This window comes from Rhodnius prolixus, unplaced genomic scaffold (genome assembly GCF_049639745.1).
Source record: "Rhodnius prolixus isolate KJV_2025 unplaced genomic scaffold, Rpr scaffold_13, whole genome shotgun sequence".
Taxonomy (NCBI): Eukaryota; Metazoa; Arthropoda; class Insecta; order Hemiptera; family Reduviidae; genus Rhodnius; species Rhodnius prolixus.
Genome location: NW_027411583.1, coordinates 555,957 through 583,240, shown reverse-complemented (window position 1 = coordinate 583,240; position 27,284 = coordinate 555,957). Strand labels below are relative to the sequence as shown.

General features: G+C 34.7%; 1 protein-coding gene across 2 annotated transcripts in view; it reads left to right on the top strand.

The window, feature by feature from the left end:
* Positions 1-27,284, top strand: part of LOC141447839 (uncharacterized) — a 158,503-nt gene that overhangs the window by 63,341 nt on the left and 67,878 nt on the right. Inside the window, exon 1 of one of the 2 annotated variants that reach the window (XM_074115720.1) lies at positions 1,242-2,288. The exons of the other annotated variant lie outside the window; for it this stretch is intronic. Coding sequence (XP_073971821.1) covers positions 1,469-2,288 — 820 coding nt within the window. The 5' untranslated portion in view covers positions 1,242-1,468. Of the gene's footprint in view, positions 1-1,241; positions 2,289-27,284 lie in introns of those variants that run through there. 2 annotated transcript variants of the gene reach the window in all.

Genomic DNA, 27,284 nt, shown 5'->3' with positions numbered 1-27,284 from the left:
ACTAACAATAGATAAAACACCAATGTTTATGATCGACTCTGCTGTTTGGAATTTGCACTTGTTTGTAAACAAAGTGAAATATAGTTTTGCTTTAATATTAATTAATTAGATAACTTGCTAATTTATCTGCGATCTCACTCACTACTTAATGAACGGCTGAAAAGAAATTCATCAAAGAGGAAGTTGTCTAAATCAGGTTGATTTCCAGGATAAGGAAAAAGAGATTTTCAACGGACAAAAAAGGATGTTAAAAGCAAAATTAACGAAAATTATATTTAAAGGCTATATTTTTTTCACATTCAAAATCTATTCATGTTAGGCCTAAAATATTGTTCCATCTTATTTCTACGACCATTCGATTTCACAAAATACATATTATGCTGTAATCAGAAAAATTAAATAAAGTACATATTAGTAATAGGAATTATAGTGAAGATATTTGGGTTTATAGTGAAATGTAGTAGACGAACTGTTATAAATTGTTTACTACAAGAAAATAAAAGTAAATATCGATAGGGTCCTTAAGCCTGAATTTCAGATGTTTTCTGTTGCTAAAATGCATCTAGAAATAATTGTTATTAAAGAAATTATATATTAAAATGAAATATTGTTAGCATTCGTTTACTTTTAGAATATTTTTATTACTGTAGATTTTTTGTTTTGAAAAGTGATGAACTGGAAACATCTAAGAAATAACCTTCTATTTCTTCAATTACGTCGAAACATGTTAAAAATATCGTACAGTTCGTCCGTATAGATTTGTAAAAATTGAATTTAGTGTGCGCTCAGTAACCTTACCTGTCTCACTGTTAAATTTCCCTAGACTATCAACCTTATCGGCAAAATTCGTCATAATAATTGAAGTTAGTTGGTAGAACGTAATTATTGCACGATATTGTTACACAATATTCCTGTAGCTGATATAGGGAGACGGCCAAAAGTTGTATGCGCAGCATATAAATGGCTCAATGCATGAAAAAAAAGTGCCCATGCTACCTCACTTTTCATGTTACTTATTTACCTTAAATATACAGTAAATTCCCGTGTAATTAATAGTAAAGACATGTTCCAGTAACCTGTAGTGAGATTGGATAGTTATAAAATGGGTAGGGTAGTTTGGTGCGCAATGGACGTAATATAGGATTGGTGGCTCGTGACTTAAACAGCCAATAAGAGGTAGGTATAGGCGTGGCCTTGTAATGAGGGGGTTTGGCGCTATTCCAGCAACCGCAGGGGCTCCAGTCACGCTGAGAGCATACTGCTTGATGTGTCTCTTTACGAGAGTTTTGCTAGTGTACGGGCTTTGAATATTATTATCATTGTTTTTATTATTATTATTTTTTAAACTTTAATTTAATTTAATTTATTTTTGTTGGTTACTATAACATTTGGGGCAGATGAGTGTTACCGTGTTTGGCAAATAACGCAAGTGAATAATATGACAATCAGGTGACATGTGTAGCACAAAATGTTGAACGCGTTTGTGGAAGGCGGCCCTCATCATCACGCGCATCACCACACTCACCCCCATCACCATCATCATCACCATCACCATCCTGGACTGATGGGTCTGAAGGTGTCACCACCGCCTCCGGCCGCGGCGCCGCCAACCGCGGCATGCACCTTATCGCAGACCGTGCCGCCAGAACAGCACCACTTCACTACGGCACACCACCAGCAGAACGGCTATCATCATGCCGCTCCGCCGCCCCCACCGCCCCACCATCACCATCACCATCATCATCACCATCATGGACCTCCTCCACCGCCACCGCCGCCGCCGCCACATCACCATCCTACCGGATATCACCTATTCAAAAGGGAAAATGAATTCCCCCAACATACGGATATGTATAGCCATGATGCTTATCATCATGGCCATGCACCACCAAGTCTAGTATACCCAAGACCAGATAGTTACCATCAAGATCTACTACAGTATCCGCCTCCGCAAAATGGTGCATTCTTTAGGTATATGCGACAGCCGGCCAATTTAACTTGTTTATGGACAGAGACTAATAGTAAATCTTGTGGTAAAACGTTTTCTTCTATGCACGAAATAGTTACACATCTAACTGTTGAACATGTTGGCGGACCGGAATGTACATCGCATACCTGTTTTTGGCAAAGTTGTCCAAGAAATGGTAGACCGTTTAAAGCTAAATATAAATTGGTTAATCATATTAGAGTTCACACTGGGGAAAAACCATTTCCATGTCCATTTCCTGGTTGTGGAAAAGTGTTTGCAAGATCGGAAAATTTGAAAATACATAAAAGAACTCACACAGGTTAGTGCTCTTTCTTTTTTTTAATTTTTTTGTTTTGTTTTTGCTGGAAACAAGAATCACAAAGGCCGTGGATATTTGATTGAATAGTTTTAAGGTATCACAGAGTAATAAATTAGAGGGGAACTACTCAAATTAAAACTAATTTCCTTTTCGCGTACGTTATAATAGTTATATTGTTATTCTACACATTTTGGGGGGGGGGGGGCTTTTTATGCTGTGAAGTTGTGAATTTAGTTTCTAAGTAGATATAAATTGATCATTTCAAATAACATGGCGAGAAGGAGCTTAACATATTATACCAAAATTAAGCGTATTTCATTTTATGTCTAATCTTATCCAGGCAGTAATAAAGAAGAATTCATTGAAATGATAAAAATCGCAGAAATCTAGAATAAAAAATAATACACATCTAGTTAAGAGAGTTAGTCCTCGTTTATTTACTGTTACCGTGTACGTATTTCCTAAAAAAGTCACCCTACAGTGGGGCTAATCGTTTCACTACCCTAGAAATGCCCCAAAATAAATTTGCATAGAAAAAAAAAAGTTTAAGATAAAAGTTTTAGAAATTATGTCCACAATTAGTGTGCGCAGTTAATTGAAAATAGCTTTAAAAAATTTGCTAATAACTGCAAAATCTATTGTTAAAAAAGCCCTTCCCATTGATTGACTATGTTCAGTACCTTGTTTCCGGTTCGACTAGTATCACCTAGATGAAATTTCAAAAAAATTTAAACGTTCTACTATTCTCAGTTTTTTTGACTTATGGTCGATAGATACAACAGATAGAAGATGGCTCTGACAACGGCCAATTTGAATAAACCAAAAATTGTCCATATTTTTTTTTCGATTGCAGTACTTCATTTCAAAGATTTTTTGAAGTTTCACGTTTGACTGCGTTTTTAAACATTTTTATTTTATCTATATAGTTTCTAGGTTTGCAATTTGGTTTGCATCATTATAAGCCGCTGCTTAAGCTGAACATTTCCTTACGTTTGGAAGTTTGTCCAGGTAGAGAGATAGTAAAATTAAAATATTTCGTCATTTTATTATTTTTTTTAAGATAATTTTAACTTTTCATCACTTAAATTTTTGAATTTATTATGGGAAGTATTTATTTTTTAAAAAATCATTTTTTGCCACTTGTAAGAGAAGGAGGTCTGTAATCGGAAACGAAAATTCGAAGTATAACCCATTGCTGATCTGCGGTATTCTATTTCCCATCATAAGAGAAAATTGATTTAAGAAGGGTAGTTGAATACCTCAGGCTAGCAATGGGTTATACTTCGGATTTCCGTTTCCAATTACGGACCTCCTTCTGTAAGTAGTGGCCAAATGATTAAATATAACTGCTCCCATAATGATTACAAGGATTTAATTTATTTTGAAAATTTAAAATTATCCAAAACAGAAACGAAATATCTTTTTACAATTTCTTTCTGGCCAATCTTCAGTTACAAGAATCAAATTTATTAAGAAAATTTCAAATTTGTAGCAAATAGGTTCAACGGAAGTTTGTCTTTCTTGAACATTTTAATCTCATTGTCTCACAAAATATTTCCAAACCATCCGTGACAGTTCAATCACATGTAGGTCTAGTGCTTTTTTATTTGAAGTATTTCACAATTAAAAAAAATATTAGTGATTCCCAAACGGTTGTTTGTAATTATCCAATGAAAGCTGCTAATATAAACGGCATTCAATCGATTCTTTTCAATCGATTCTTTTTTTGTATGGGCGATTAAAATATGAAACATTTCTTCTAAACGACATTGCAGTTTGTCTGGTGTACGATAATCGAATTGTTTCTTTTAAAAATCCGTAAAAGAATCGTGAAAATTTTATCCATTACCTAACATCAAAGAAATGAAGCTAATAACTGCGTATAATCGCGGAAAAGGAATCATTTAATGAAGCTCTTGTTGTTGACTGATTCCGTGATTCCGCATGAAACCTTCTATTATGTAACTCAAGTTGAATATATTTGAATTTGGCGATTCAAACCCATTAAGATGTAGTTGAGTTTGTGTGAAGCATTTTAGGCTATATTAAATAATGATTTAGGTAAGTTAAAGTTAGGAATTATTTTTCTTAACATTTTTAACAGTACTTAATTTATTAAAATCCAAATTTAAAATTTCATATTTTGCTTCAATCAAATAATATTTCTCTTAATTTATTTTCTAAAAGTAAACTTTTAAAATAATTTTTATTTTATTAGAAATTGTAAAGTAGTTCTACTTTTTCTGAGTCAAAGTTAAAATTTTTGCTAAATTTTGCGCAACATGAGAAATATAATAGTAAAGTCCGGTATGCTGATTCGGATCTTCAGTATCCGAAGCCTCCATTAATCCTGGAGACTGCAGAATGAATACCTTTCTCTGCTTATCCTTCTTTTCACTTGAAATCGATAGGCTAACGATCATTAGCCATAAGCTGTTAACCATTCAAAATCTTATGCGCTTTCTTTATTAATACACAAAACTTCATCATAAATTTTTAAATATTTCTCTCACAAATTTAATTAAATTCAAGTCAGAGTGTTTCTACTTAATCTTGATGAACCATACCTCTTTTTAATGGCTAGAACTATCAAAAAGAGGAGGTATTTTGCTATGACGGACAAATTTCAGATCATTAAAAAATTAACCATCTAAATACTAAATTTCGCTCTGGTTTCAATTTATAAGCGATCCATATTGGTGCATTGCAATACTGTTTAGTCTTCTACAATCAAAGAATAGAATTAATAATATTCTCTGTCTAAAATATTGAGGTTCTAATCAAAACTTAGTTTTCAAAAACATATTTTAGTAGTGAACTTTCGGATAATATGTTCTCTTTTACCAGCATTGATTGGTATTAATGATTAATATTCTCGAGAATTTATTACTTTTATGCAGAAATAATAATTTATATTTTCCTCAGAGTTTTTTTTTCTAAAACGCCTGTAAATTAATAATCTAACGGATCTAGTTTTTCAGTTATAATTTATTCTTGCCGTACCTCTTTGGCAAAATAAATATAGCGAAAGAAAATTAATAGAACAAATTCTTAACGATTAGTTCGCTTAATTTATACCATGCTATAAATCAAAAAGGCAATAACGACTTTTTCTTATTGTAAAAGAGAAACAAAAAGCTTTGTTATTTTATGGCAAATAATGGAAGGTAAAATTCTTGACCAGAATTAACAATATTGCTGGTCAGAACGAGTCTTACATTGTAGTTTTATTTTCTAAAGAACACAATTGTCTTTGAAATTTGTCAGAAAATAAGCATTTTTCGGAGATTTTTCGTTTTAAGAATCCCAGCAGAAAATAAAATATTAAATTTTGCTATTTTTTTATTGATCTCTAGATTTAAACTATGCTATTGTAGGCTTTGGTGAGTTCAGTTTATGAAATACAAGCTTCTAACTTGCATCATTATTCTTAGGATTATTAAGTTTTCTTGCCCTACTCAAGAGGAAGTTTGCTATCGTGAACATTTCCTTTTTTTTTTCTTCGATGAAAATGCACGCTTTGAAGACCACGCCCGGTGTACAAAATTATTGTTTTTACACGTTCATTTTTTTTTTTTTTTTATAGTAAGGGCAAACACCCAGTTACAATTAATAAAATATAAAACACTGCTATACATAATGTATTCATTGATTTGGGCGGCCAGCATAATCCCAAAAAAAACTCAATTGAACTCAAAAAGTTTCATTTCTAAATTCCGGGATCACGATTGGACCCTCACAATAATTAAGCTTTTGCACTAATCAACTAAAAAAATAGGCATTGCTTTAGGTACTTCATTATCTCCAAAACAAGGCAATGAAAGCATATTAAGTATTTATTCGGCACATAAGAAGATAAAGAGTATCTTGGTGATAAGCACAATCTGCATTTCCTTTGCTAATTTTTGGTTTCTATCAGGGTATTTACTTAGCTTATGAATTTCCCGTACGCTTCTAACTGTTTTGCCATTAAAAATCGCTAATTTGACTTCTAGCAGCTCACTCATTCTCAGAATGTAGCATTATCGTTTAGCTTGTCCGACATTGGCGTCCAATACATGGCAGGGCAGACCGAACTCTCTTCGGCACGTTCAACTTTGTTTCTATTCAACGCTTTAAAAATATTTGTGTTCGGTTGTCTTTCTGAATTAAGCCAATCTGTCTTATGTTTCTTCAAGGCCTATGGTTTAGAATTGTCCTGTATTTCCTTTGTGATCAATCTAGGAAACATCTTTAAAACGCTAAAATATTGGGTAGGTTAAAGATTAGATTGTTATGGTTCTAGGTCTTGATGGAAGCCTCTTAAAAATTAACTTTATTTTTGCGAACAAAATTTTAATTTAAAAATATTTAAAAAAAAAATCTAGAAAGGCGCAAAACTAGAAACTATGGCTGCCCTTTTCTGTAAATTCTATGGTTTTTTTTTTTTTTTTTCAAAATTACAGATGTGTGCCCAGTTTTAAGATAGATAATCTAGAGAATATTGTTTTCTTAGCTGTGTCGGCAGCATGCTAAGTTTTGGGTTCGAAATTGAACTTTGAATGGCAGTTTTGTCTCTGAAGGCGCACCAATTCTTGCGCAATCCAACACCTCTTTTTTCTTTAAAAAATAAAAACGTTTTCTGGTTGCGAGTTTTAAGTCATGAAAGTGTCCAGACAGTTTCTACATGGTTTGAGAAATGACTTACTTCTTCACAAGGCTGGAGAATGAGATTATTGCGCTTCTGAGGGTCTTCTTGTAGGAGTTCGAATACAGCTTATAGCCTCTAGTGGTTTCAGAAGTTATTACTTCAAAATTCTATTTTACAGGAGGTTTGTAGTCATGGATTAGAGGTTATCTTAGAAATCGCCAATTCCATATTTTCTGAAAAAGCGACAAAAAATAAATATTGGAAATGAACCGTCTAATACGGCAGAATTCGAGAACTGCAGTCCGGGAGATCAAAGAAGCGTAGGTGTTGAACACTAGAGAGTTGTATTTCTTATTTTGTGAATAAGTGTAAATAGAATGAAAATTAATTGAATATAAAAATGAAAATTAGATGAGACCAGTTTCTGTTACAGTAGCTGTAGAGGACAATCTCAAACTTCTGCAGATTAAATTCTTTCTGTTTTTACTTTAGCTAGTTCTTCTTCATTTATTTCTTTGGCCAAAGATAAGGGTCGGCATGTTCTTTGTGTTACCGTCTCAATGGGCTAATTTGTCCACAGATGTATATTATTTTATCAGATATTCTCACAATCTCACCAATGTTTATTTTATATTTTGACTTTTCTTACTGTTCACACTATTCACATTTTTATAACTTTAATCTTACTTTAAGAGACAGCCAGCTATTTTATTTAAATAACTTATATTTACACTCACTTTGGGTCGGATTAACTTTTTCATAGAGTTTCAATATCTCGATAAATTTATTGTATCGATTATTTTATACACTATTGTTATGCGTTATTCTTAGTTTTATTATTTATTAGACTACTTCATGCAAAAGAAGGTCTGCTTCTCTTTTTTTGCGGCCATCCAAAGTCTCGTAAAACCCTCATTTGCAAGTTGTGTAAAACTTTTTTTGTAGACTTAGAAGAACGTTTTCGCTCTTGTAATTAATATAGTTATGAATGATGTTGAGTCATTCAGCGGTTTGAATGAAATGAAATAGACAATGTGAGCTTCAAAAGCTAATTACCAGTTTTTTTAAGTATAAAAAGCTTTAAAAAAGTTAATTTAAACTTTTTTTTTTTTAAAGGAAACTTTATTCTAGGAAGCACTGGAAAAGCGAAGTACGGTTTTATAGTTTTACTTTTACCGTTTTAGCGAAACTGTACGAGGGTCGTTTGAAAAGTCCGTGCAAAAATAAAAACTACCTAATTTTTTGGGGTAAACCTTTTTTTATTTTTCAACATAGTCTCCTTTTAGGCTTATATACTACGTCCAACGCTGCTCTAGTTTGTTGATCCCTACCGAATAATAGGATTTGTCCAAGTTTGAAAAATAGCCATTCGTTTCTGCAATCAACTCCTCGTTTGAATAAAATCTTTTTCCCGCCAGCCATTTATTCATATTGGGGAACAAATAGTAGTCCGAGGGAGCCAAGTCTGGAGAATAGGGGGGATGTGAAACGAGTTGGAACCTTATTTCCATTAATTTTGCGACCACAACTGCTGAGGCGTGAGCTGGTGCGTTGTCGTGATGGAAAAGGACTTTTTTGTGGGCCAATCGTGGGCGTTTTTCTTGCAGCTCGGTTTTCAAACGGTCCAATAACGATGAATAATATGCACCTGTAATAGTTTTACCCTTTTCCAGATAGTCGATGAGGATTATTCCTTGCGAATCCCAAAAGACGGTCGCCATAATCTTTCCGGCCGAAGGAACGGTCTTCGCCTTTTTTGGCGCAGATTCCCCCTTGGTAACCCATTGTTTAGATTGTTCTTTGGTCTCAGGAGTGTAGTGATGTATCCATGTTTCATCCACAGTGACGAAACGACGCTTAAAGTCCTGCGGATTCTTCTGGAACAGCTGCAAACCGTCCTTGCAACACTTCGTTTTTGGTCAAGCGTGAGCAATCGCGGCACCCATCTTGCGGATAGCTTTGTCATGTCCAAATGTTCATGCAAAATATTATGTACCCGTTCATTCGAGATGCACACAGCACTAGCAATCTCACGCACCTTCACTCTTCTGTCATCCATCACCATATCATGGATTTTATCAATGATTTCTGGAGTAGTAACCTCAACAGGGCGTCCAGAACGTTCAGCGTCACTTGTGCCCATATGGCCACTCCGAAAATTTTGAAACCACTTATAAACTGTTCTAATCGAAGGTGCAGAGTCACCATAATGTTTATCAAGCTTCTCTTTAGTCTCCTGAGGCGTTTTGCCTTTCATAAAGTAGTGTTTAATCAACACACGAAATTCTTTTTCGTCCATTATTTGAAAATCACTCGACTTCCTCGATTCAAACGAATGCCAAACACAAAGAAATAGACCGATCTGGCTGAAACTTGGTGTGTGTTCTTCCAAGAGATGCTACTAACTAAACATAACCTCGATACGCGCCAGTAGTCTATCTCTTTGACTTTGCACGGACTTTTCAAACGACCCTCGTATAATTACCTCTTTTATTATTATTATTTTAAATTTTTTTGCGTATTTCATTTCTTTTAAAGAAAACTAAAATTTTATTATGAAATTTGACATTTGAGATTATTTAAATGAAATATGCGAACAAAAAATTTGTTTTTTATATAAATTCTGAAAAAGAAAAACTATAACGTTCGCTTCAAATTGTTTAAAATTTGGTTTTCACCTGATTTGATTTAATATTTTCATATTTTCTCGCAATTAGTGAATTTTCTTTGATTTTAAAATATATAGATTACATATTAATAGATCTAATAGTTGGTTTTGAATAATTTTGTCTCGGGATTTATTTTGTATTTTTTTTATAAGGTTTCGAGGGAGGTTTCGGTGTTAGGCTCCCTTGTAAGGTGTTATTTTAATTATTCTGAATTTTGGAAAATCTGTGTTGAATTTTTTCTTTACCATCTGTTTAATTTAAGGGAAACTGAACTTTTAAAGATAATTTATCTATAATTATAGTTCTTTTTTTTTTTACATTTCAATTCCATCAACAAATGAGATTATTAAAGCCTTTTTCAGTGCGTTGCCTGCCTCTGATTACCGACAAAATGTCTATCATTCGAACCCAGGATCTCTAAGTGGGAATCCAATACGTTAAGCACTGAACGAATTATCTATTCTAATTACACTTCGGACTATTTGAGGTCCTCTTGTGTAAGAGTAAAACTATTCCTGCGTAGAAGAGATGATGGATTTTTTTTTTGCGCAGTGATTACGTTGACTCTAAGTGTAATGCTTACCATAGCTTTGCCAGAAGTTCATCTAATTTGTGGAAGTATGCAGCTAAAAGCTCCAGAGAAGCAGCTGCATCCATATTTCCCCCCCACTTTGAGAGCTGGATTACGAAAATGCACTTACTTCCCTCCAGTTTTTCTCATTTTATTGGTGTACAAAGTTATGACCTTGGTCATGCATGGGCTCCACCTTAAAAGAAAGAAAAAAAAGAACTATATCATAAAAACAACTTTAATTTTTAGTTTCTTGTTCAGTAACTTAAAAAAAATAAAAGTAAACTTTATGAAAATAAAAACCAAATAAATAAATAAGTAATGTAAGAGAGGGTCTGGCTGTGTGTTAGTGGGGAACTGAACGTGGTAGTGGCTGCCCAAAAATGCCCAACCTCGTGCTGCCCACTTCTTGTAGCTGTGCTCAAGGAATAACCGGCTCGTCCAGCTTCTGGTTTAAACAGACCTCCTTCCCGTCTCCGCAACTTTAATGTTGAAAGATTTTTAGATTATACTTTTTTAAAAGAAATACATAATAAATTATCCGTTCTTTATGTTTAATATTTCACAGTTAAATTAATATATTAAATAGATTAAGATCTTTACTTTAAACAAAAACACTGTAAAGTCTTTAATCTGGACAGGATATGGATCGAAATTTAGGTCTCGTACAGATTACGTCACAGTCTGGAAACATTCTGCTGTAATCTTCTCCATTATATAAATTTTTTTTAACTTTTACGATGTTTTTATCAAATTAGCTGAACAATATGGATGAAGTTGGCTAGTATATTTTCGATTTTTTTTAAATTTTGTAATATAAAGGTGGCACTGTTTTTTGAGCCAAAAATAACACGCTCCTAATGAGAAAGAAGAAAGAAAAATGCCAATTTCAGTCATTATTATTGTTCTCTCTCTCAATGGCACTAGAACCCAGTTAGTTGGGTCCTGGCCTCCTCGATTTCACTCCGCCAGTCGTCCCTCTCTCTTGCAACCGCCATCCAGTTCCTAGTACGCAATTACTGCCTGGGTCATCCTGCGTCACACTGTCGAACCATCTTAGCTTTGGTCTCCCAACTCTCCTTTTACGGTCAGGGACTTTCTGTAGAAGCCTGTACGGGATCTCTTCGTGGGCCATTCTTGCGACATGTCCAGCCCTAATCTAAGCCTGATTAGCTTAATTAACGCTATAATGTTCGGCTCTTTTATCAGAGCAAACAGCTCTCTGTTTGTTCTGCGACGCCAAGTCGTGTTCTCACGTATTGGGCCGAAGATCTTACGCAGTATTTTCCTTTCGAATATTAAAAGGCGTTGTTCATCTGCTTTCGTGATTGTCCAGGTTTCGGAGGCATATACCAGGACAGGGCGAATAAGAGTTTTATAAATTCTTAGCTTGGTTGCCCGGTCCATCAACTTACTTCTCTTGTGCCTATAAAGGCTGAAGTAGCACTCTTTCGCGGATATGATCCTCCTGCTGAATTGTTATTATTATTACTACAATTATTATAACCATTATTATTGTTGTCATTTTCATTATTATTATTTATGAGGCGTCAACATCTGATGTTATTGACGCCAGGAGTTTTTTCCAGGGCCCTACCGGGCAGTGTTCTCTCGTTTAGATTTCCTAAAATGATCACAAAGTTAAATGATACAGCAGAAACTAGGCCTCAAAGTAGCTAACTCCAATAAACTTATTGATCAGGCTCACTTTTATGATTATATTATATTGTATTATACATACATGCAAATTAGATGGGTTGTTTCGCTTCTGGTCAGACATAGCCATAATTGAAATATTGGCCCCAAGTTAATTTCTGAATTCCTATAAAATTAATTGAACAAGATAGAAGCATTGGCGCTGGTAGAAATGGGCACTTCAAAACCTATAAGAGCTGGTTCGACTGAAGGGAGCCACTTTACCTGTGATCCAACATTTATTGTTTTTTTTATCTACTCAAATTTTATTATTTATAGTTGGCAAACTAAAAATATAAAAAATTATAACCAAAAAAATAAATAGAAAGCTAAAAGATTTATGATTTCAAGTTATTTGGTCGTGGACGGAAGTCATCAATTGTCGTGTAAACTAGAGTTCTAAAACAGGTATGATATATGTCCGGCTAAGGCAGAGGACACTTGGGAGTCGCTTGGTTTCTTTTTCTTATTCTGAAGTCCCGTGTAGTTAGTTGGCCACAAATAAAACATCTCATAACAGGACGGATAAGCTGGATAACAGTCATTCTACCTTTTGTGTAATAAGACATTCCTCCTCACTTGGCCACGGCCGTCTCCGTCTTCTCATGCTGGCCAAGATCACTCTTATAAACCACTATCTTCTTCTTGCTTTCATTGATTCTTATGTCTCCATTCATAATTTAATAAACTATTTCAAGTATTCTTAAACCTTGTATTATGATATGTAGCACGCGACAATATATATTATGTACTTGGATTTTATTTAATAGGTTTCTTATTTATCTTTATAAACTGTCACTTACTTACTATACTAGACACTCCGGAAGGGTAAAATTTTTGAAGTTGAATTTGAATCGGAAATATCCGGTTTTAAGGCCCCTTTAGTACAATTTTTTTTTCACTTCGACTAGTTTGTCAGAGTATCCGCCATAACGAAAAATCATGACCATATGGTTTTGGTTAAAAATCGGCCAATCAAAATTACCTCTTTACTAAGTAGATATTTCCTTTTGTGGGGCATTTTCTCGGAAATGGCTTCCATAATTATGCAGTTTAGTTGCAACTATACTATCCGTAAATGTCTATTTTTGGTATCCAATAGCTAACATCGTGTTGAGACCAGGTAGTTATGATTTTATTGATAGAACAGAAGCTTTTTTTACTGTAAGAAATAGTTTCGGCTGTAAGAGATAAGTGTAGTCTAGGGAGAAGAAGAAGGGACACTGTTCAGTGACATCCTCACCTTGAAGGTTTGTAGATATTGGAAGAGGATGGACAGTGATTATTAGAAATTACCACTGTTTGTCGTGGCTGCAGTTTAATAACTAAATAATTACTTCGTGAGTATCCGTTGCATGGTTAGACTTCGGCTGGGACGCCTCTTCTAGATGTTGCTTCAACAACCATTAATTCAGGTCATAAGATATAAGTAAAGTAATCCCCTATTTTTTCCAGGCGGGGCTTAACGTGCAACTACCAATTAGGTGTCGTGGAAGGGGGCGGAACCTCATACTTTACTATAAACATTTTTTTGCGAACTAATAAAAAGTAATCATACGCGGGATTCGAACTGTGGGGAACTCCCACTTACAAAGCCACGCTTTTGACCACTAAACGCAACACCCGCCCCCAAATTAACACATAAGATAGCTCTGTAATGTATTAACATATAGTCTAGGACAGGGATCATCAAAATGGTCGATAATAAGGGATCGATCCGATCTAGGGGGTCGATTAAGGTTCGATGAATACCAAAGCTATGCAATCATAAATGTATGGACAGCAACCCAGTTTTTTTTTTTTTGACAGATTTTTCATTTTGGAATGCCATTTTTAAAAACAAAACAATCCAAAACTTTGTAATGGCGGCATTCCCTATTTTTCCTAAGCTCGTATATGGTTGAATCTGGTTGAGACCAGGTAGTTATGATTTTATTGATAGAACAGAAGCTTCTTCTTTTGTTTTTACTGTAAGAAATAGTTTCGGCTGTAAGAGATAAGTGTAGTCTAGGGAGAAGTAGAAGGGACACTGTTCAGTGACATCCTCACATAAACTGTAAACTGTATGTGAAGCTTCGAGGCAATTTAAGACTAAAACTAACCCAATTTCGAAACCAAACATTGCTAATCTTACCAAGCGTCATCAAGCATCATCCTTCTCATTGATTTTTGCAGCAAATTTGTAAGGGTCGCTAGTCAAAAAAGGTTTGGCTGTACCTGGTCTAGGATTTTCGCCTTAAAAGTCTTTATCTATCCTTTCATCTTTAACGCATCATCACATTTCTTCATCTTTTCTATTCCCGCTCACTGCGCAAGATGATCTAGCCTAAAAAGTCACTCTCCTAGTTCTAGTACAGTAGAATATTTTAATTCGTTCTACTTTGTGTTACCTTTAATAATAATAATAATTATTGTTGTTGTTGTTGTCGTTAATAGTAGCATGCTCTTTATATAGAAGTGTTTCTCATTTTGAAAACAATAAGCCTCTTGGTTAAAGTACTAAAACATCATTAACTTATTGATGAACACAATGAAGAAACTACATTGATGGCCGATTGAAGTGGTTATAGAACGGCAGAGATGGAAGAACAAGAGGTGTTATTGGAAAACAATGAACAATTATCTTCATTGCCATATAGCACACGCATACATTGGACCAATCACTTCCTTTTGTTTGTACATGTTTTGTAATAATTCATCATAGACCAACTTACATTGTTCGCCTTATTTTCTAGTTTATTGTCTAGTTAATTGGATTAACTGTAGCTAGCTATAGTTCTTATATCTCCTATTTAGCTATAACGTTATTATTAATAAAATACCTGCTGAGGTACCCCTTACATTTCTTACTTTAGTATATTTTTCACAAACATTTGTTCGTTAGGCCCAATAGAAAATTAAATCGCATTGAATTCGAACTTAGAAAAAATAAGATTAATAGCACAAATGCGTCTAACAGGTAAAAAAAACTTGGTAGAATTATAAAATTAAGAAAGAAAGATACAAATTTAACCCAACAAATACTTGCTTGCTATGTTCGCTAAAAATGGCTGATGATTTGTGTTCATTTTCTTTTTGAATGCCCAAAATTTTCTGTTCAAAGAGACAAATATTTAAATAGTTCAATATGTTGTAGGGTTTAATGCCCCAAATAATTGTTTGGAAAATTTACTAAAAATTGATAGCGTTGTTAAACTTACTAATATTTTTGTTGTACAGTCTCCTATGTATAAAAGAAAGAAATTAAAATAGGAGGCAATTTTAGAATAGCGAAAAATGAGTTTAGCAAAGTCGTATTAAAGGAGCGGAATATTCTAAAACATCAAAATTTTTAACTAAGACTTCATTGCATAAGACAGAGGGCTGTACCACATATTGTCACGGTACTATAGACGGAATCCTACCCATGTCGTTCTTCTAGAAGTGCCCTTTTTGCCAAATTCTGCTAGAAGAATGTATTAAATGAAACCATCATCATTACAAGTCGTTTATCAAGGTTAAAGGAAATGTGAGAAGCCATTTTGTAGAAAATCATCTAAAAATGAAAAATCTCGGACTTCCGGAAGAATGATTTCGAGCATTAAGTTCCGGTCAGGTCCCCTGCAGGGACTTCAATTGAAATAATGTTGTTTTTTCTTTTTTTAAAATTTAAAATTCACGACTGCAACAAGCATATGTGATATAAGATAATAATATCATGATTATGGATAGGAGAAGGCACCCAGTGATGTCACTCCATTATCATGCTCTTACTATACTGCTCTTTTGATGAGCGTAGAGAGCGAAGCCATCATCTTGGAGGATTACCTGGTATTGCAGAAGAAGATAGGTGTTCTGTGAGAGGGTTAGGATGAGCTGCTGTAGAGGAATGAAATTTTAAGAAATGAGATTTAGCGAGGTCTTTGACGAAAGGGATTTTGAGATGGTGAGGTTAGAAATATAGAATGGAGCGTTAAGTAGTTTTCGTAGTATTTTTGGACTGTAATGTCTGGGTTGCGTAGAGAGTTGGAACGCTAAGATCGATCCCCATACTTCGATGCCGTATGACCAAATAGGTCGCAGTAACAGAAGATATAAGAGTATTTTGTTATGTAGGTTAAGTTTCGAACGTTTGTCAAGTAGTCTGGCGTGAAGTTTGTAGCGTTGGTTAGTTTCTAGTCTTTTCAGTCTAGTTTGGGGAAGTTTTCTGCGATATTTTTTAGACATTGTCCATTTAAACCTTCTTTTACGGCCCAGAAGACCTCAGAAGCTTAATTTTTCCATCTGAGTCCACGACTTAGACAATTTACCTATTTATAGACGATTAAAATCATTCCATTTTTCACAATATTAACCAATAGACGTTCTGTATTTCTATTTCTCCACTTTAAGAGGACTTTGTGTTCAGAACTAGGGAGGGGAGGACAGCCAGTCTACCATGAAATTGTCGCAATTTAATGGGGGAAGACCATTGCGGTAACTCACCAATCAGATGTTGGTAAACATCTCCCTTTTTGTATAATTCATCCCTTCCCCAATTATTTTATTATTTTTTAAAGCAGATCTCCCCTCCCTTATCTTGTTACAACAAAAAATCTTTTGAACAGTACATAATAATTTTTTTTCAGGTCACCTATTTCAGTAATTTTGATATTACAAATCTGATTTGTGCCACAGCTTCTAGAATAAGAAAATTTCAGCTGTGGCACTGCATTTCATTTTAGCCACTTTTCTTTAATTTTTATCAGTTTTTTTCCCCTTCATCTCACTCTAAGAACGTTACGTACCAATGTCATCATTCTTTCATGCAGAATGCTTGCATAATCTTGGAGACTAACTGTCCAGTCATCTTTCTCAATTTCAAGAAAATTTAATTATCTAAATGGCCGTAAGAGGAATTCGAGCTCTGTGTTTACGCTCCTACTCAATAGGAACTCACCCAAAAAAAGACTAAAATTAGTTGTAGTTTTCAATTCTTAATTATTGGAGAGAGAAAACAAAATGAAATTTATTGCATTTAATGTGAAATTATTCAGTGGGATGGAATTAATTTTTAAAATATGTCTGTAAAATATATAATATATTTTTAATCATTTATTGAAATTTGCAAATGCAACGATTGTTGCAACAAGCAAACGTGATATAATATATAACAGTGGCGTGAATGAAGATAGGAGAAGGCAACCAGTGGTGACACTCCATTAACGTGAATAGATGCACTATCCTGCTCTTATGATGGGAGTAGATCACGAGGCCCTCTTCTCTGCTATTCTCCTTGGAGGATTACTCTGGTAATGTGGAAGAAGATAAGTGTTCAATTAAAGCAGTGGTTCTCAACCTTTCTAATACCGTGACCCCGCAAAACAGTTCCTCATGTTGCCCTGACCCAAAGCCAAAAAATAATTTTGGTGGCTACTTCATAACTTTAATTTTGCTACAGTTATGATTCGGAATGTTAATACCTGATATGCATTATCTATTCTCATTGCTACAGATCAAACATAATTTAAACATAGTGATTAATCACAAAAACAATATTTAATTATAACGGCGTGCGTTCCAGCTGAATAGCGCGGCTTCTCAGCGGCTAAAGCCATCGGAAAATACATATTTTACATATAATACATATAATATGGGGTCGCGACCCACTGGATGAGAACCGCTGAATTAAAGGATTAGGATGAGCCTGCTGTAAAGGAATGAAATTTTAAGAAACGAGTCTTAGTAAGTTCGTTAATGAAAGGGATTTTTGAGGTCATTATGATTGGTAAATTTCATTTCATTATGAATTATGAATAATAAATTATTATGAATGAATACATAGAACGGAACGTTAAGAAGTTTTCGTAGTATTTTTGATTGTAAAGTCTGGATGAGTAGAGGGTTGGAACGTTTAGTCGTTCCCCATACTTCGATGCCGTATGACCAAATAGGTCGCAGTAGCAGAAGGTATAGAAGTCTTTTGTTTTGTAAGTTGAGTTTAGATCGTTTGTCAAGTAGTCTGGCGAGAAGTTTTGTAGCGTTGGTTAGTTTCTTGTCTTTTCAGTCTAATATGGGGATTCCATGTCAACCGTTAGGCTAGGTACGGTCCAAGGTATCGTACGCTGTAAAATACGATATAAATATATGTGTTCTTTTTTTGGCATAAGAAAAAATTCAGTTATGAAGATATCCTAGTAAAATTTGGGTATACAGTTTTTTCTTTAAATGAAGATGAACCGTTCGGCTTAACTCGCTACAAATTAAGGATGGTCACGATAGAATTGTTACGATGAAAATGAACGATTGCCCTCAGGTGATTTAAAGAAAAAGAGAAGCGAGAATCCGATTTCTAGTCCTAATTGATGCTTGCTAGGGCGCCTAAAAGAGGCAGCGGGTTGTGTTCCTTCACCTTCAGCTGAAGATAATGGTCAAAAAAGTTGATGATGGGGGGGCCTTCAATCAGCCTGCTGAAGACCTTCATTCTTTCACGAACACTTCACACACTCAGAGACATATTCATTAGTACCCTATTATTTCAGCGCCTTTGGGTTCCGCCCACATCTACCGTGCGCCCATAAAAGCCCTCTGGGGGCTTCTCTTTTTTTCCTCCACCCCCCTCTCTCGCGGTCAGCTCTTCCATCTACTATTTGCTTTTTGTAACTTACACTAATTTGATGATAGCCTGCCCCCAGGGCAGTCCGCCCTCCACATTATTGAATCTGCCACTTTACGTTTGCTTTTCATCAATTCATTCATACTTCCAAAGCCATACCATTGCCACCGCTTTAGTATTTTCATTCATTCTTTTTTTGCTGTTACTTTTGAATTTAGTAGGAGGTTCATAAGCGGATAGTTTAGTATGGTAATTACCAGCTGTTGACTAAATTGCTAGTAGTGTGGTATAACACTGTTTCTAACCCCGAAGGTTTTTATATCAGTTTGATGGAGAGAATTCGACTTCTACCTGAGTTTCTGTCACACATTGAATTTGCTATCAAAGTGAGTTCTACTTACGCACTCTTTTATCGAAGGTCTTTGCCGAGAATCATCTCTTCACCCGATTGCCCTTAGGTTTTTTCGACTGAAGAGATAATTACTGAATGACAGCATACGAATCTTTGCCACAAGCCTCTGTTGGTCCAGGTTAGCGACAGTTATCTCTGGCAGTTTATCCATAGATGAAGGATAAAAAAGGCTAATAGAAGAACCCTGAACCTTGTTGTAGTACAAGGGCGATTCTCTTCCCAGCATATGGCTGGATTAACCTGGGAGCCCCCGCCTGCAGGATGTGTCAGAAAAAGAATGGATATTGCCTCTCTTGTTCTGTTTGACGGTGTGGCAACTGCTGTAGCTCGCTGTGGCCACTGGAGTTCACGGTGCCTTCGGGTATTGGGCCCTCTTCATCACTGTTTGCTTTAGAATGATACTTGTGTGTTGCTGATGATTTCCTCTATTTATGACGAGACTACCGTTATTAGTAATTAAAATAAATAATAATGCTTGAAATGTTTTAGCTAGGTCACTGTTCTGTTACTAGAATTTGTATATATTTTTCGTGTAAGTCTAGCCAGTTTTATAACAACTAATATAACATGTCCTTCGAGTTAATATTGCAGGTAATATTTGTTAGTGGGAAAAAAATATCTTTCTACAACCTTTTTTTTTGGCGTTTACTTTTGCTACAATCAGCGCGTTGACGCTATAAGTAACAGTGACAAGAAATAACAGAAATATACGAGTGGAGAAGTTACCCAGTGGAGAACACTCCAAAACATTAGGCTATTAGTCACTCTCTTCACTTGAGAGGAGATAACGAGGCCAGACTGTATTTTAAGACGTCTTGTCCGGGTTGTCAGGAATAGTTCTAGAAGAAAGATTTTGAGCTAGTGGATTTACGTATATGAGATTGCAGGTTGAATTGGAGTTTACTGTATCGTGTTTTAGCTACTTGGGTGACAAAAGTAATGTTAAGGTCAGTGTGTATAGTCCAGGTTGGAGACATAAAATGGAGCGTTTACTTATAGTTCGAAGTATTTTAGATTGAAATTACTGAATCCTTAGGAGATTGGAGCGTTTGGTTGAACCCCACATCTGTATTCCATACGCCCAGATGGGTTTCAAAATAGAAGTATAAATCAGTCTTTTGTTGTCTACAGAGAGTTTTGATCTTTCGTCTAAAAGTCGATAGCGTCTGTTTAGTTCTGTTCTTTTTAGTCTAATGTGGGGGTTAAATTCTAGAACCTAAATAAAAAAAAAATATATTCACCTTTATTAAACTACTTGTTTTCGTAATCAATGTTTTAAATTAAAATTTGAAATAAAAATTTAAATTTAGAAGCAAATTTAATTATTATTTAAGCGTAATTTACCGTAAAAAGATTTTATTCTAATCGGATATAACTTAGGAGAAAGACAACTTAGATGAGATCTAGAAGGCTTCTGATATATATATGTATATTTGTAGTGAGATAGAACAACAATAAGGAGCTGGCATGATGTCAGTAAGTGGGATTGGCAGGCCTGTATATTACAAGACTAAGAGCTCGGTTACACTAAATTAGATGTAGTCACATCAGATCTTTGGCCGACAATATTACCAACTCCTAGCTAAACTTTTTCCATTGTCAAGGCACACACTTGTACCGATCCAATCTATGATGTAGTGGTTGGTATACCTCGTCTCTGATACACACACATAGAGACAAACACAAATTATATATACATCTTGACCAACCGGTTTTCAACTAAACTTACAGATACCCCACTCAGATATAATTACTATACCATTCTAATGTAAGATTTTTTTATTTTATTTCATTTTTATTATTATTTTTCATTTTTAAAATGTTAAATAAATAAAATGAAGAAGAAAAGCAAAGGGTTCCCACAATAAGTCAACACGAAGGCCTCCTCCATAGAGGATAGAGGTTCCCGATATTAATAGCTTATTTGCTCTGACTCATGGCTTTAAAAAAAGCTAAAAGCTATAACTGCCTAATATATCTATTTATTTCAGTTGGCTATTCATAAATTTAATAATTTTTGTGAATTACCTTTCGTTATTATATATATCTGGTTCCAATCCAGTCTATTTATAAGTTACCGGCAAAGAGGGTAACCGTCTTATTATAATCTAACGCCTAGTTCTTTATACAAATTTTTGTGGGGAAAAGTTAGATACATATTTGTTAAATACATTTCCTTTTTACAAATTTAAGTATAAATTAAAGCAAGACCTACAAGAGAAGAGAAAAAAGAAAATTAAATAGCATTTTAAGTATAAGTATTAAAAATAAATACTGGGACCTTTAAGGAAATAGCTTCTAGCCAACGAGATGGTTTACTGGGTCAGGACAATAAGAATTTCAAGGTTTGAAAGAGTAAGAAATGAAGAAATAGAAAAAAAAGTGAAGGTTGCAAAAAAAAGAAAATTACTGTAGAAGTTAGGAGGAAAAGAGAACTAGATGGCTAAGGAGATCCTAGACTGGGAAGCTGGAGGAAGAAGAAGAAAGAGCAGGCCCCAGGAAAAGAGAACTAGATGGCTAAGGAGATCCTAGACTGGGAAGCTGGAGGAAGAAGAAGAAAGAGCAGACCCCAGGAAAAGTGGATAGATGGCGCCCGAGAAAGCCTCCACTGTTCAGGGCTGAGAGAAGAGGATATCCAGGACAGATCCAGAAGACTGAGGAAAACCACAGTATTCAGGAACTCTTAAGAAAAAGAAAAGGGAAATTATTGTAGTTTTAACGAATAATTCAGTAATTAAGATTTATTAAGGACAGACATCTATCTAGCCTTACAGACAGGGTTGGCCCAATTATAAGTATAGAAAAAATGATATAAATCTAGAGTAATATAAAAAGCGTTATAAACAAAATAAATAAATAAATAGTAAACTGAAAAGTAATAATTATAAATAAAAATATTTCTCCGTCAATAATTAGGAATCAAACATATTTACAAATTAGCATATCTATCTCGAGTAAATTAAAATTTAAACAATTTAAAAAATAATAATATTAAAAATAAAGTAAAATATTAATATTAATAAAAAAAAAAAACATAATACAAAATGTAAAAAGAAAAGAAAAATTATAAATTACAAATTAAAATAGAGCAATTTGCAAATAAACATATTCTCCTAACCATAAATTAATAATTTTTTTTTTTTTTAATTTATTTCGTTATTTACAATCTGTATAATATACTATACAATAAGTAAATAGGGAGAATGAAGTATAAATGGATGCGTGAAAGGCAGGAGGAAAGAAACCGCCCAGCGGTAGCACTCTCTACAGGATATAATGGTGTTTATGTCTTGAAACTGCAAGGAATTTGCGGAGCCATTGACTATTCAGTCGGCGAGGAGGATTGTTAGAGATGTCAGAGGAGGCGAGAGACAGTACGAGAGAGGGTTAGAGCAAGTAGAGAGAGCAGTATGGAATTTTCGGTATTTAGTCTTGGCGAGTTGGTCTATGAAGGGAATGTTGAGGTCGTGGTGAAGAGTGAGATTAATCACCGTAGAAAGGAGTGTCAACTATCTGTCGGCAGGAGTTTTGACTGAAATGTCTGGTACAGTCCGTATGTTTGTTGGTTTGGCTGAACCCCACAGCTCTAGTCCGTAAGTCCACATAGGTTTGAGGATAGTGTTGTATATTAAGCGTTTGAGTTCAATGAATAATTTGGAGCGTCGTCCAAGTAGTCTGTAAAGCAGTTCGCACGTTTCGTCATTGCTTGTCTTTTAAGTCTAATATGTCGGTTTCACGTGAGTCTTTTGTCTATTAAGGGCCCATAATATAAATTATGAATAATATAGTAGTAAATATCTGCAATTATTTAAACGAAATCAGCAATTTTCTGTATTTTAACAAATTATCTAACCAGTAAATAACAAATTTGCGTATTTATTTGTACAAATTAAATCCAGGCCAGCTCATACATATCGATACATATTCCTAGTAGAATGTTCAATTGTTCTAAGATCTTGATACAATCTTGGTCTTCTTTGGGTTGTAGGCTCGGTCAAGGTGGTAATGAGATGTGGATGGCCGTGGTGTGAAGGGTGAAGAAGAAGTTTGTCTGTTAGTTTGGTCATCTTGAATGTCGAGTTCTCTGTGTAATTCGCCTAGTAAGCCATGGGAGGAGTTCAGTGGGCTATTCGTAGTACTTTATTTTTGTAAAATCTGTAGAACTATGACTTGTAAGCAATTTCACTGGTATGTACCATTATTTTAAGACAATTCCAAAAAAAGACCAAATAATGTAAGAAATTTACGTATGCATAAAGCGATACAATTAAGTGAAAGATAGAACTCATTGTCCGGAGAGAGGGCGCTGACCAGTACATTCTTATTGGCTCCCTCCTTGGTGCTCACTATGTGGCCATCGTAAGACTCGGGAATATAAATTAGAAGAAACAGAAGACAGATTTCCCACCATTTATTACATTCAACTTTGTAACTACCCAAAAATAGATTAGTCCTATATTCGTGTCTGGCATTAATATCTTTTTGTTTATTTATTTTTATTTTTTGGTTAAACAGAAAAAAATTCCCTCAGTTCAAAGTAACAAGTTTGTATATTTGAATCGATTAATTATTTATTGGTGTTTACAAAAATTTAAGTTGCCTGTTTACTGCTAAATAATAAATCTTCTTTTCCGTCGTAGAAACAATTAAGTTCCTCATGTAACTAATTCGATTAGACTTGAAGTGAGCACCCAGACACTTTGTCCTTCTGAATTGTTCTGAAGGTAGTTGGCTGCCCGGAAATCCTTTAAAGCTGAACAGATTTCTTTAGTTTTTGGGATTTTTTATTAAAATAAATTTTTACACCTATAAAGTGAAGGTTTATAATATGGCGTATAACCAAATTTGGATACAAAAAGAAAGTTTAAAAACAAACAAACAACCGTGGACAGTTACCAGTAGACTCGATATGACTTTTTGAACTACAGTACAACCTGGATTAACCGGGCTGACCGCTGGTTATAACCACCCCGGAAAACTGAAATCCCGGTTAAACCGAACACACAGTATTACGTAGCAATATATTACTGTTTCGTCCCAGAGATCAACTCGTTCCTATCTTAGACGGTAATCCTTTTTTTTCTTTTTTACATACATATTTTTATTTTATTTTTTTGTTTATTATAAATCTCATGGTCTTTTGTAAGACCATGGTAAATCCCAAGAAATACAGTACTAATTGCACCATATTTTGGGTTTTTACTTACATTCATACATATACGAGGGTCGTTTGAAAAGTCTGTGCAAAAATAAAAACTACTTAATTTTTTGCAGTTTTTCTTGCAGTTCGGTTTTCAAACGGTCCAATAACGATGAATAATATGCCCCTGTAATAGTTTCACCCTTTTCCAGATAGTCGATGAGGATTATTCCTTGCGAATCCCAAAAGACAGTCGCCATAATCTTTCCGGCCGAAGGAACGGTCTTCGCCTTTTTTGGCGCAGATTCCCCCTTGGTAACCCATTGTTTGGATTGTTCTTTGGTCTCAGAAGTGTAGTGATGTATCCATGTTTCACCCACAGTGACGAAATGATGCTTAAAGTCCTGCGGATTCTTCTGGAACAGCTGCAAACCGTCCTTGCAACACTTCACACGATTTCGTTTTTGGTCAAGCGTGAGCAATCGCGGCACCCATCTTGCGGATAGCTTTGTCATGTCCAAATGTTGATGCAAAATATTATGTACCCGTTCATTCGAGATGCCCACAGCACTAGCAATCTCACGCACCTTCATTCTTCTGTCATCCATCACCATATCATGGATTTTATCAATGATTTCTGGAGTAGTAACCTCAACAGAGCGTCCAGAACGTTCAGCGTCACTTGTGGCCATATGGCCACTCCGAAAATTTTGAAACCACTTATAAACTGTTCTAATCGAAGGTGCAGAGTCTCCATAATGTTTATCAAGCTTCTCTTTAGTCTCCTGAGGCGTTTTGCCTTTCATAAAGTAGTGTTTAATCAACACACGAAATTCTTTTTCGTCCATTTTTTGAAAATCACTCGACTTCCTCGATTCAAACGAATGCCAAACACAAAGAAATAGACCGATCTGGCTGAAACTTGGTGTGTGTTCTTCCAAGAGATGCTACTAACTAAACATAACCTCGATACGCGCCAGTAGTGCTATCTCTCTGACTTTGCACGGACTTTTCAAACGACCCTCGTATGTACTTAATGACCCTTCAAGAAAATCAGGTATAAAAGAGTTGCTGCCTCGACTACAATTATGTTACATCGGAAGACAAAAAATTTGTCCTGTCGCCACCGAAAATTAACTTTCCAGGTGCACCGATCCAGGTGTTCTTATGATGACTCAACATGATTCCGGTTAATCCGAATCCCGGTTAACCGAGGGCCGGTTAATCCGAGGTTGTACTGCATTTGTCGGAAAATCAGGTGAAAACAAGACTTCCATTATTTCAGGCTTGCTTTCTGTCCAGTCCTATCTTGAGATCATTAAAGAAGATGGATACAAAATTTCTTACATTCTAATTGGTAATATCCATGTCCAAGGCCAAGTATTCAAATTGGGCATCATAATTCATCAAATCCCAATTTACCGGAATTACACGAAACAAACCAGGTTTTGCCATAGGATTTTAAAACAGGGAATTCCCTTGAAGATTTGGATTGAAATTCTGTCTTCATTGAATATGGAATACCTTGAATATTAAATATTTTACTTACGATTCCATTATATACTTAGATTCCATTATATACGGTTTGAAAAAACAGAACTATGTGAGAAAAAGCAAAACGAAAAAACTACTAAAAGAATAGATAATGTTATCAAATAATCTTAACAAAAATAGACAAACTGAATTTAAAAACTTATTAGTTTCCTTATTTACTATTGCTATAATGTCTATTTTCTATTTATCTAGTATCTATTTTGTTATTCTTTAAATTTAATTTTCTTAATTAACAATTTTGTTCAGGGATGGCGAACCTTTATGAGACGTGGGTCAAATTTTGTTCATTTTTTTTTTTTTTCCTGTAGTACTAGCTCTTGGGTCACTAATGCCCAAGAGCTAGTACTATGATCACCCTATATGTATATAAACTCTCCTATATATTTACAAAATATATACATCGAGCACTTTTAACAGTATTTTACGTCATCAACAATCAACTGGAGTAAAAGGGAAGTTTTACTGCATATTTTTTACTAGTTACTTTTGGCCTTTTCTCTCTATTATTAGGGTTCTCATTTCTGGGATGTTGGCCTTAAAATAAGGGGTTTTTATCTAATTACCAAACGCTTCGAAACGGATATGTACCTTTATATTGATAAAACCATTGGGTTCTGATACGATAAATAAGTTGTATGGAAGAAGGTTATAGCTGTTGTGCTTGTAGTCAGGTGACTGCAATGGCGGCCTATTACTATGGCCTTCTTGATTGGGTTTTGATTACGTGGTTTATTATACATCAAGTCAGAATGCTCTAAAGCAGGGATGGCGAATCTTTTTGAGACGTGGGTCAAATTTTGTTCATTTTTTCTTTAGTACTAGCTCTTGGGTCACTAATGCCCATTTGCACAAGAGTTAAGTTTAAAAATTTTAAACTGAATATTTTCAAAACTAAACATCTTTAAAATTCAGTTGGCATAACGGGTAAAACGGGACGAAACAAGTGCTATGAAAGTTTCTCTTTTTACAAACATAACTGAACAAAACCTTACAAAAGTGTGTTTTATCTGAAGAAAAATCTAAATATGGGTTATTTGCTTTGGGTTGTCGATTTTTTTAACAAACAAAATATGAGTAAAATTATACATTTTATTTGATATTTTGTAAACACTTTTTTTGCTTTATTTCAAATACTACAAAAGCATTTGTCGTCATTTGCGTTTTAGAACTGTAATGATCAAACTAAAGGTTATAGATAGCATTTAAATTGCTTTTGTGTCAATGCGTGATTGAAAAAAATTCAGATAGAGTATAAATTATCGCACACAATTAGAAAATCTAAATCAACCCGCGTAAACAAACAAATGGTTGCCTAGCAATTGTGGGTCAGTGTCTGACCCGCGGTTCATAGGTTCGCCATCCCTGTTTTAGTTGTTTATAAACAATTACATAAATATTTTGACAAAAAAAGCAACCAACAATGGCCAATCACTTCCATTCAAAACATTAACCACATCTATTACTGATAATTCGAAATTTCCAAAATATTTTAACCTTATTTCACTCAGTCTGGGGCAGACGTCCAAAGAAGTGGTATATTCGATCGACTATTAAACCTTCACACAAATGGCAGCACTCATCTTCATACTGGTGGAAGGAATAACCATCCAGTCGAAGAACACCGCGCGCTTTCATAATCAAAGAATGTAATTAATTATATTTCTATAATTGATTTTTTTAAAAAAATGGTTTAAAGTATAGAATAAATGAAGAAACGGAAGTAGAAATCTTAAGAAAACTGAAGGAAATAG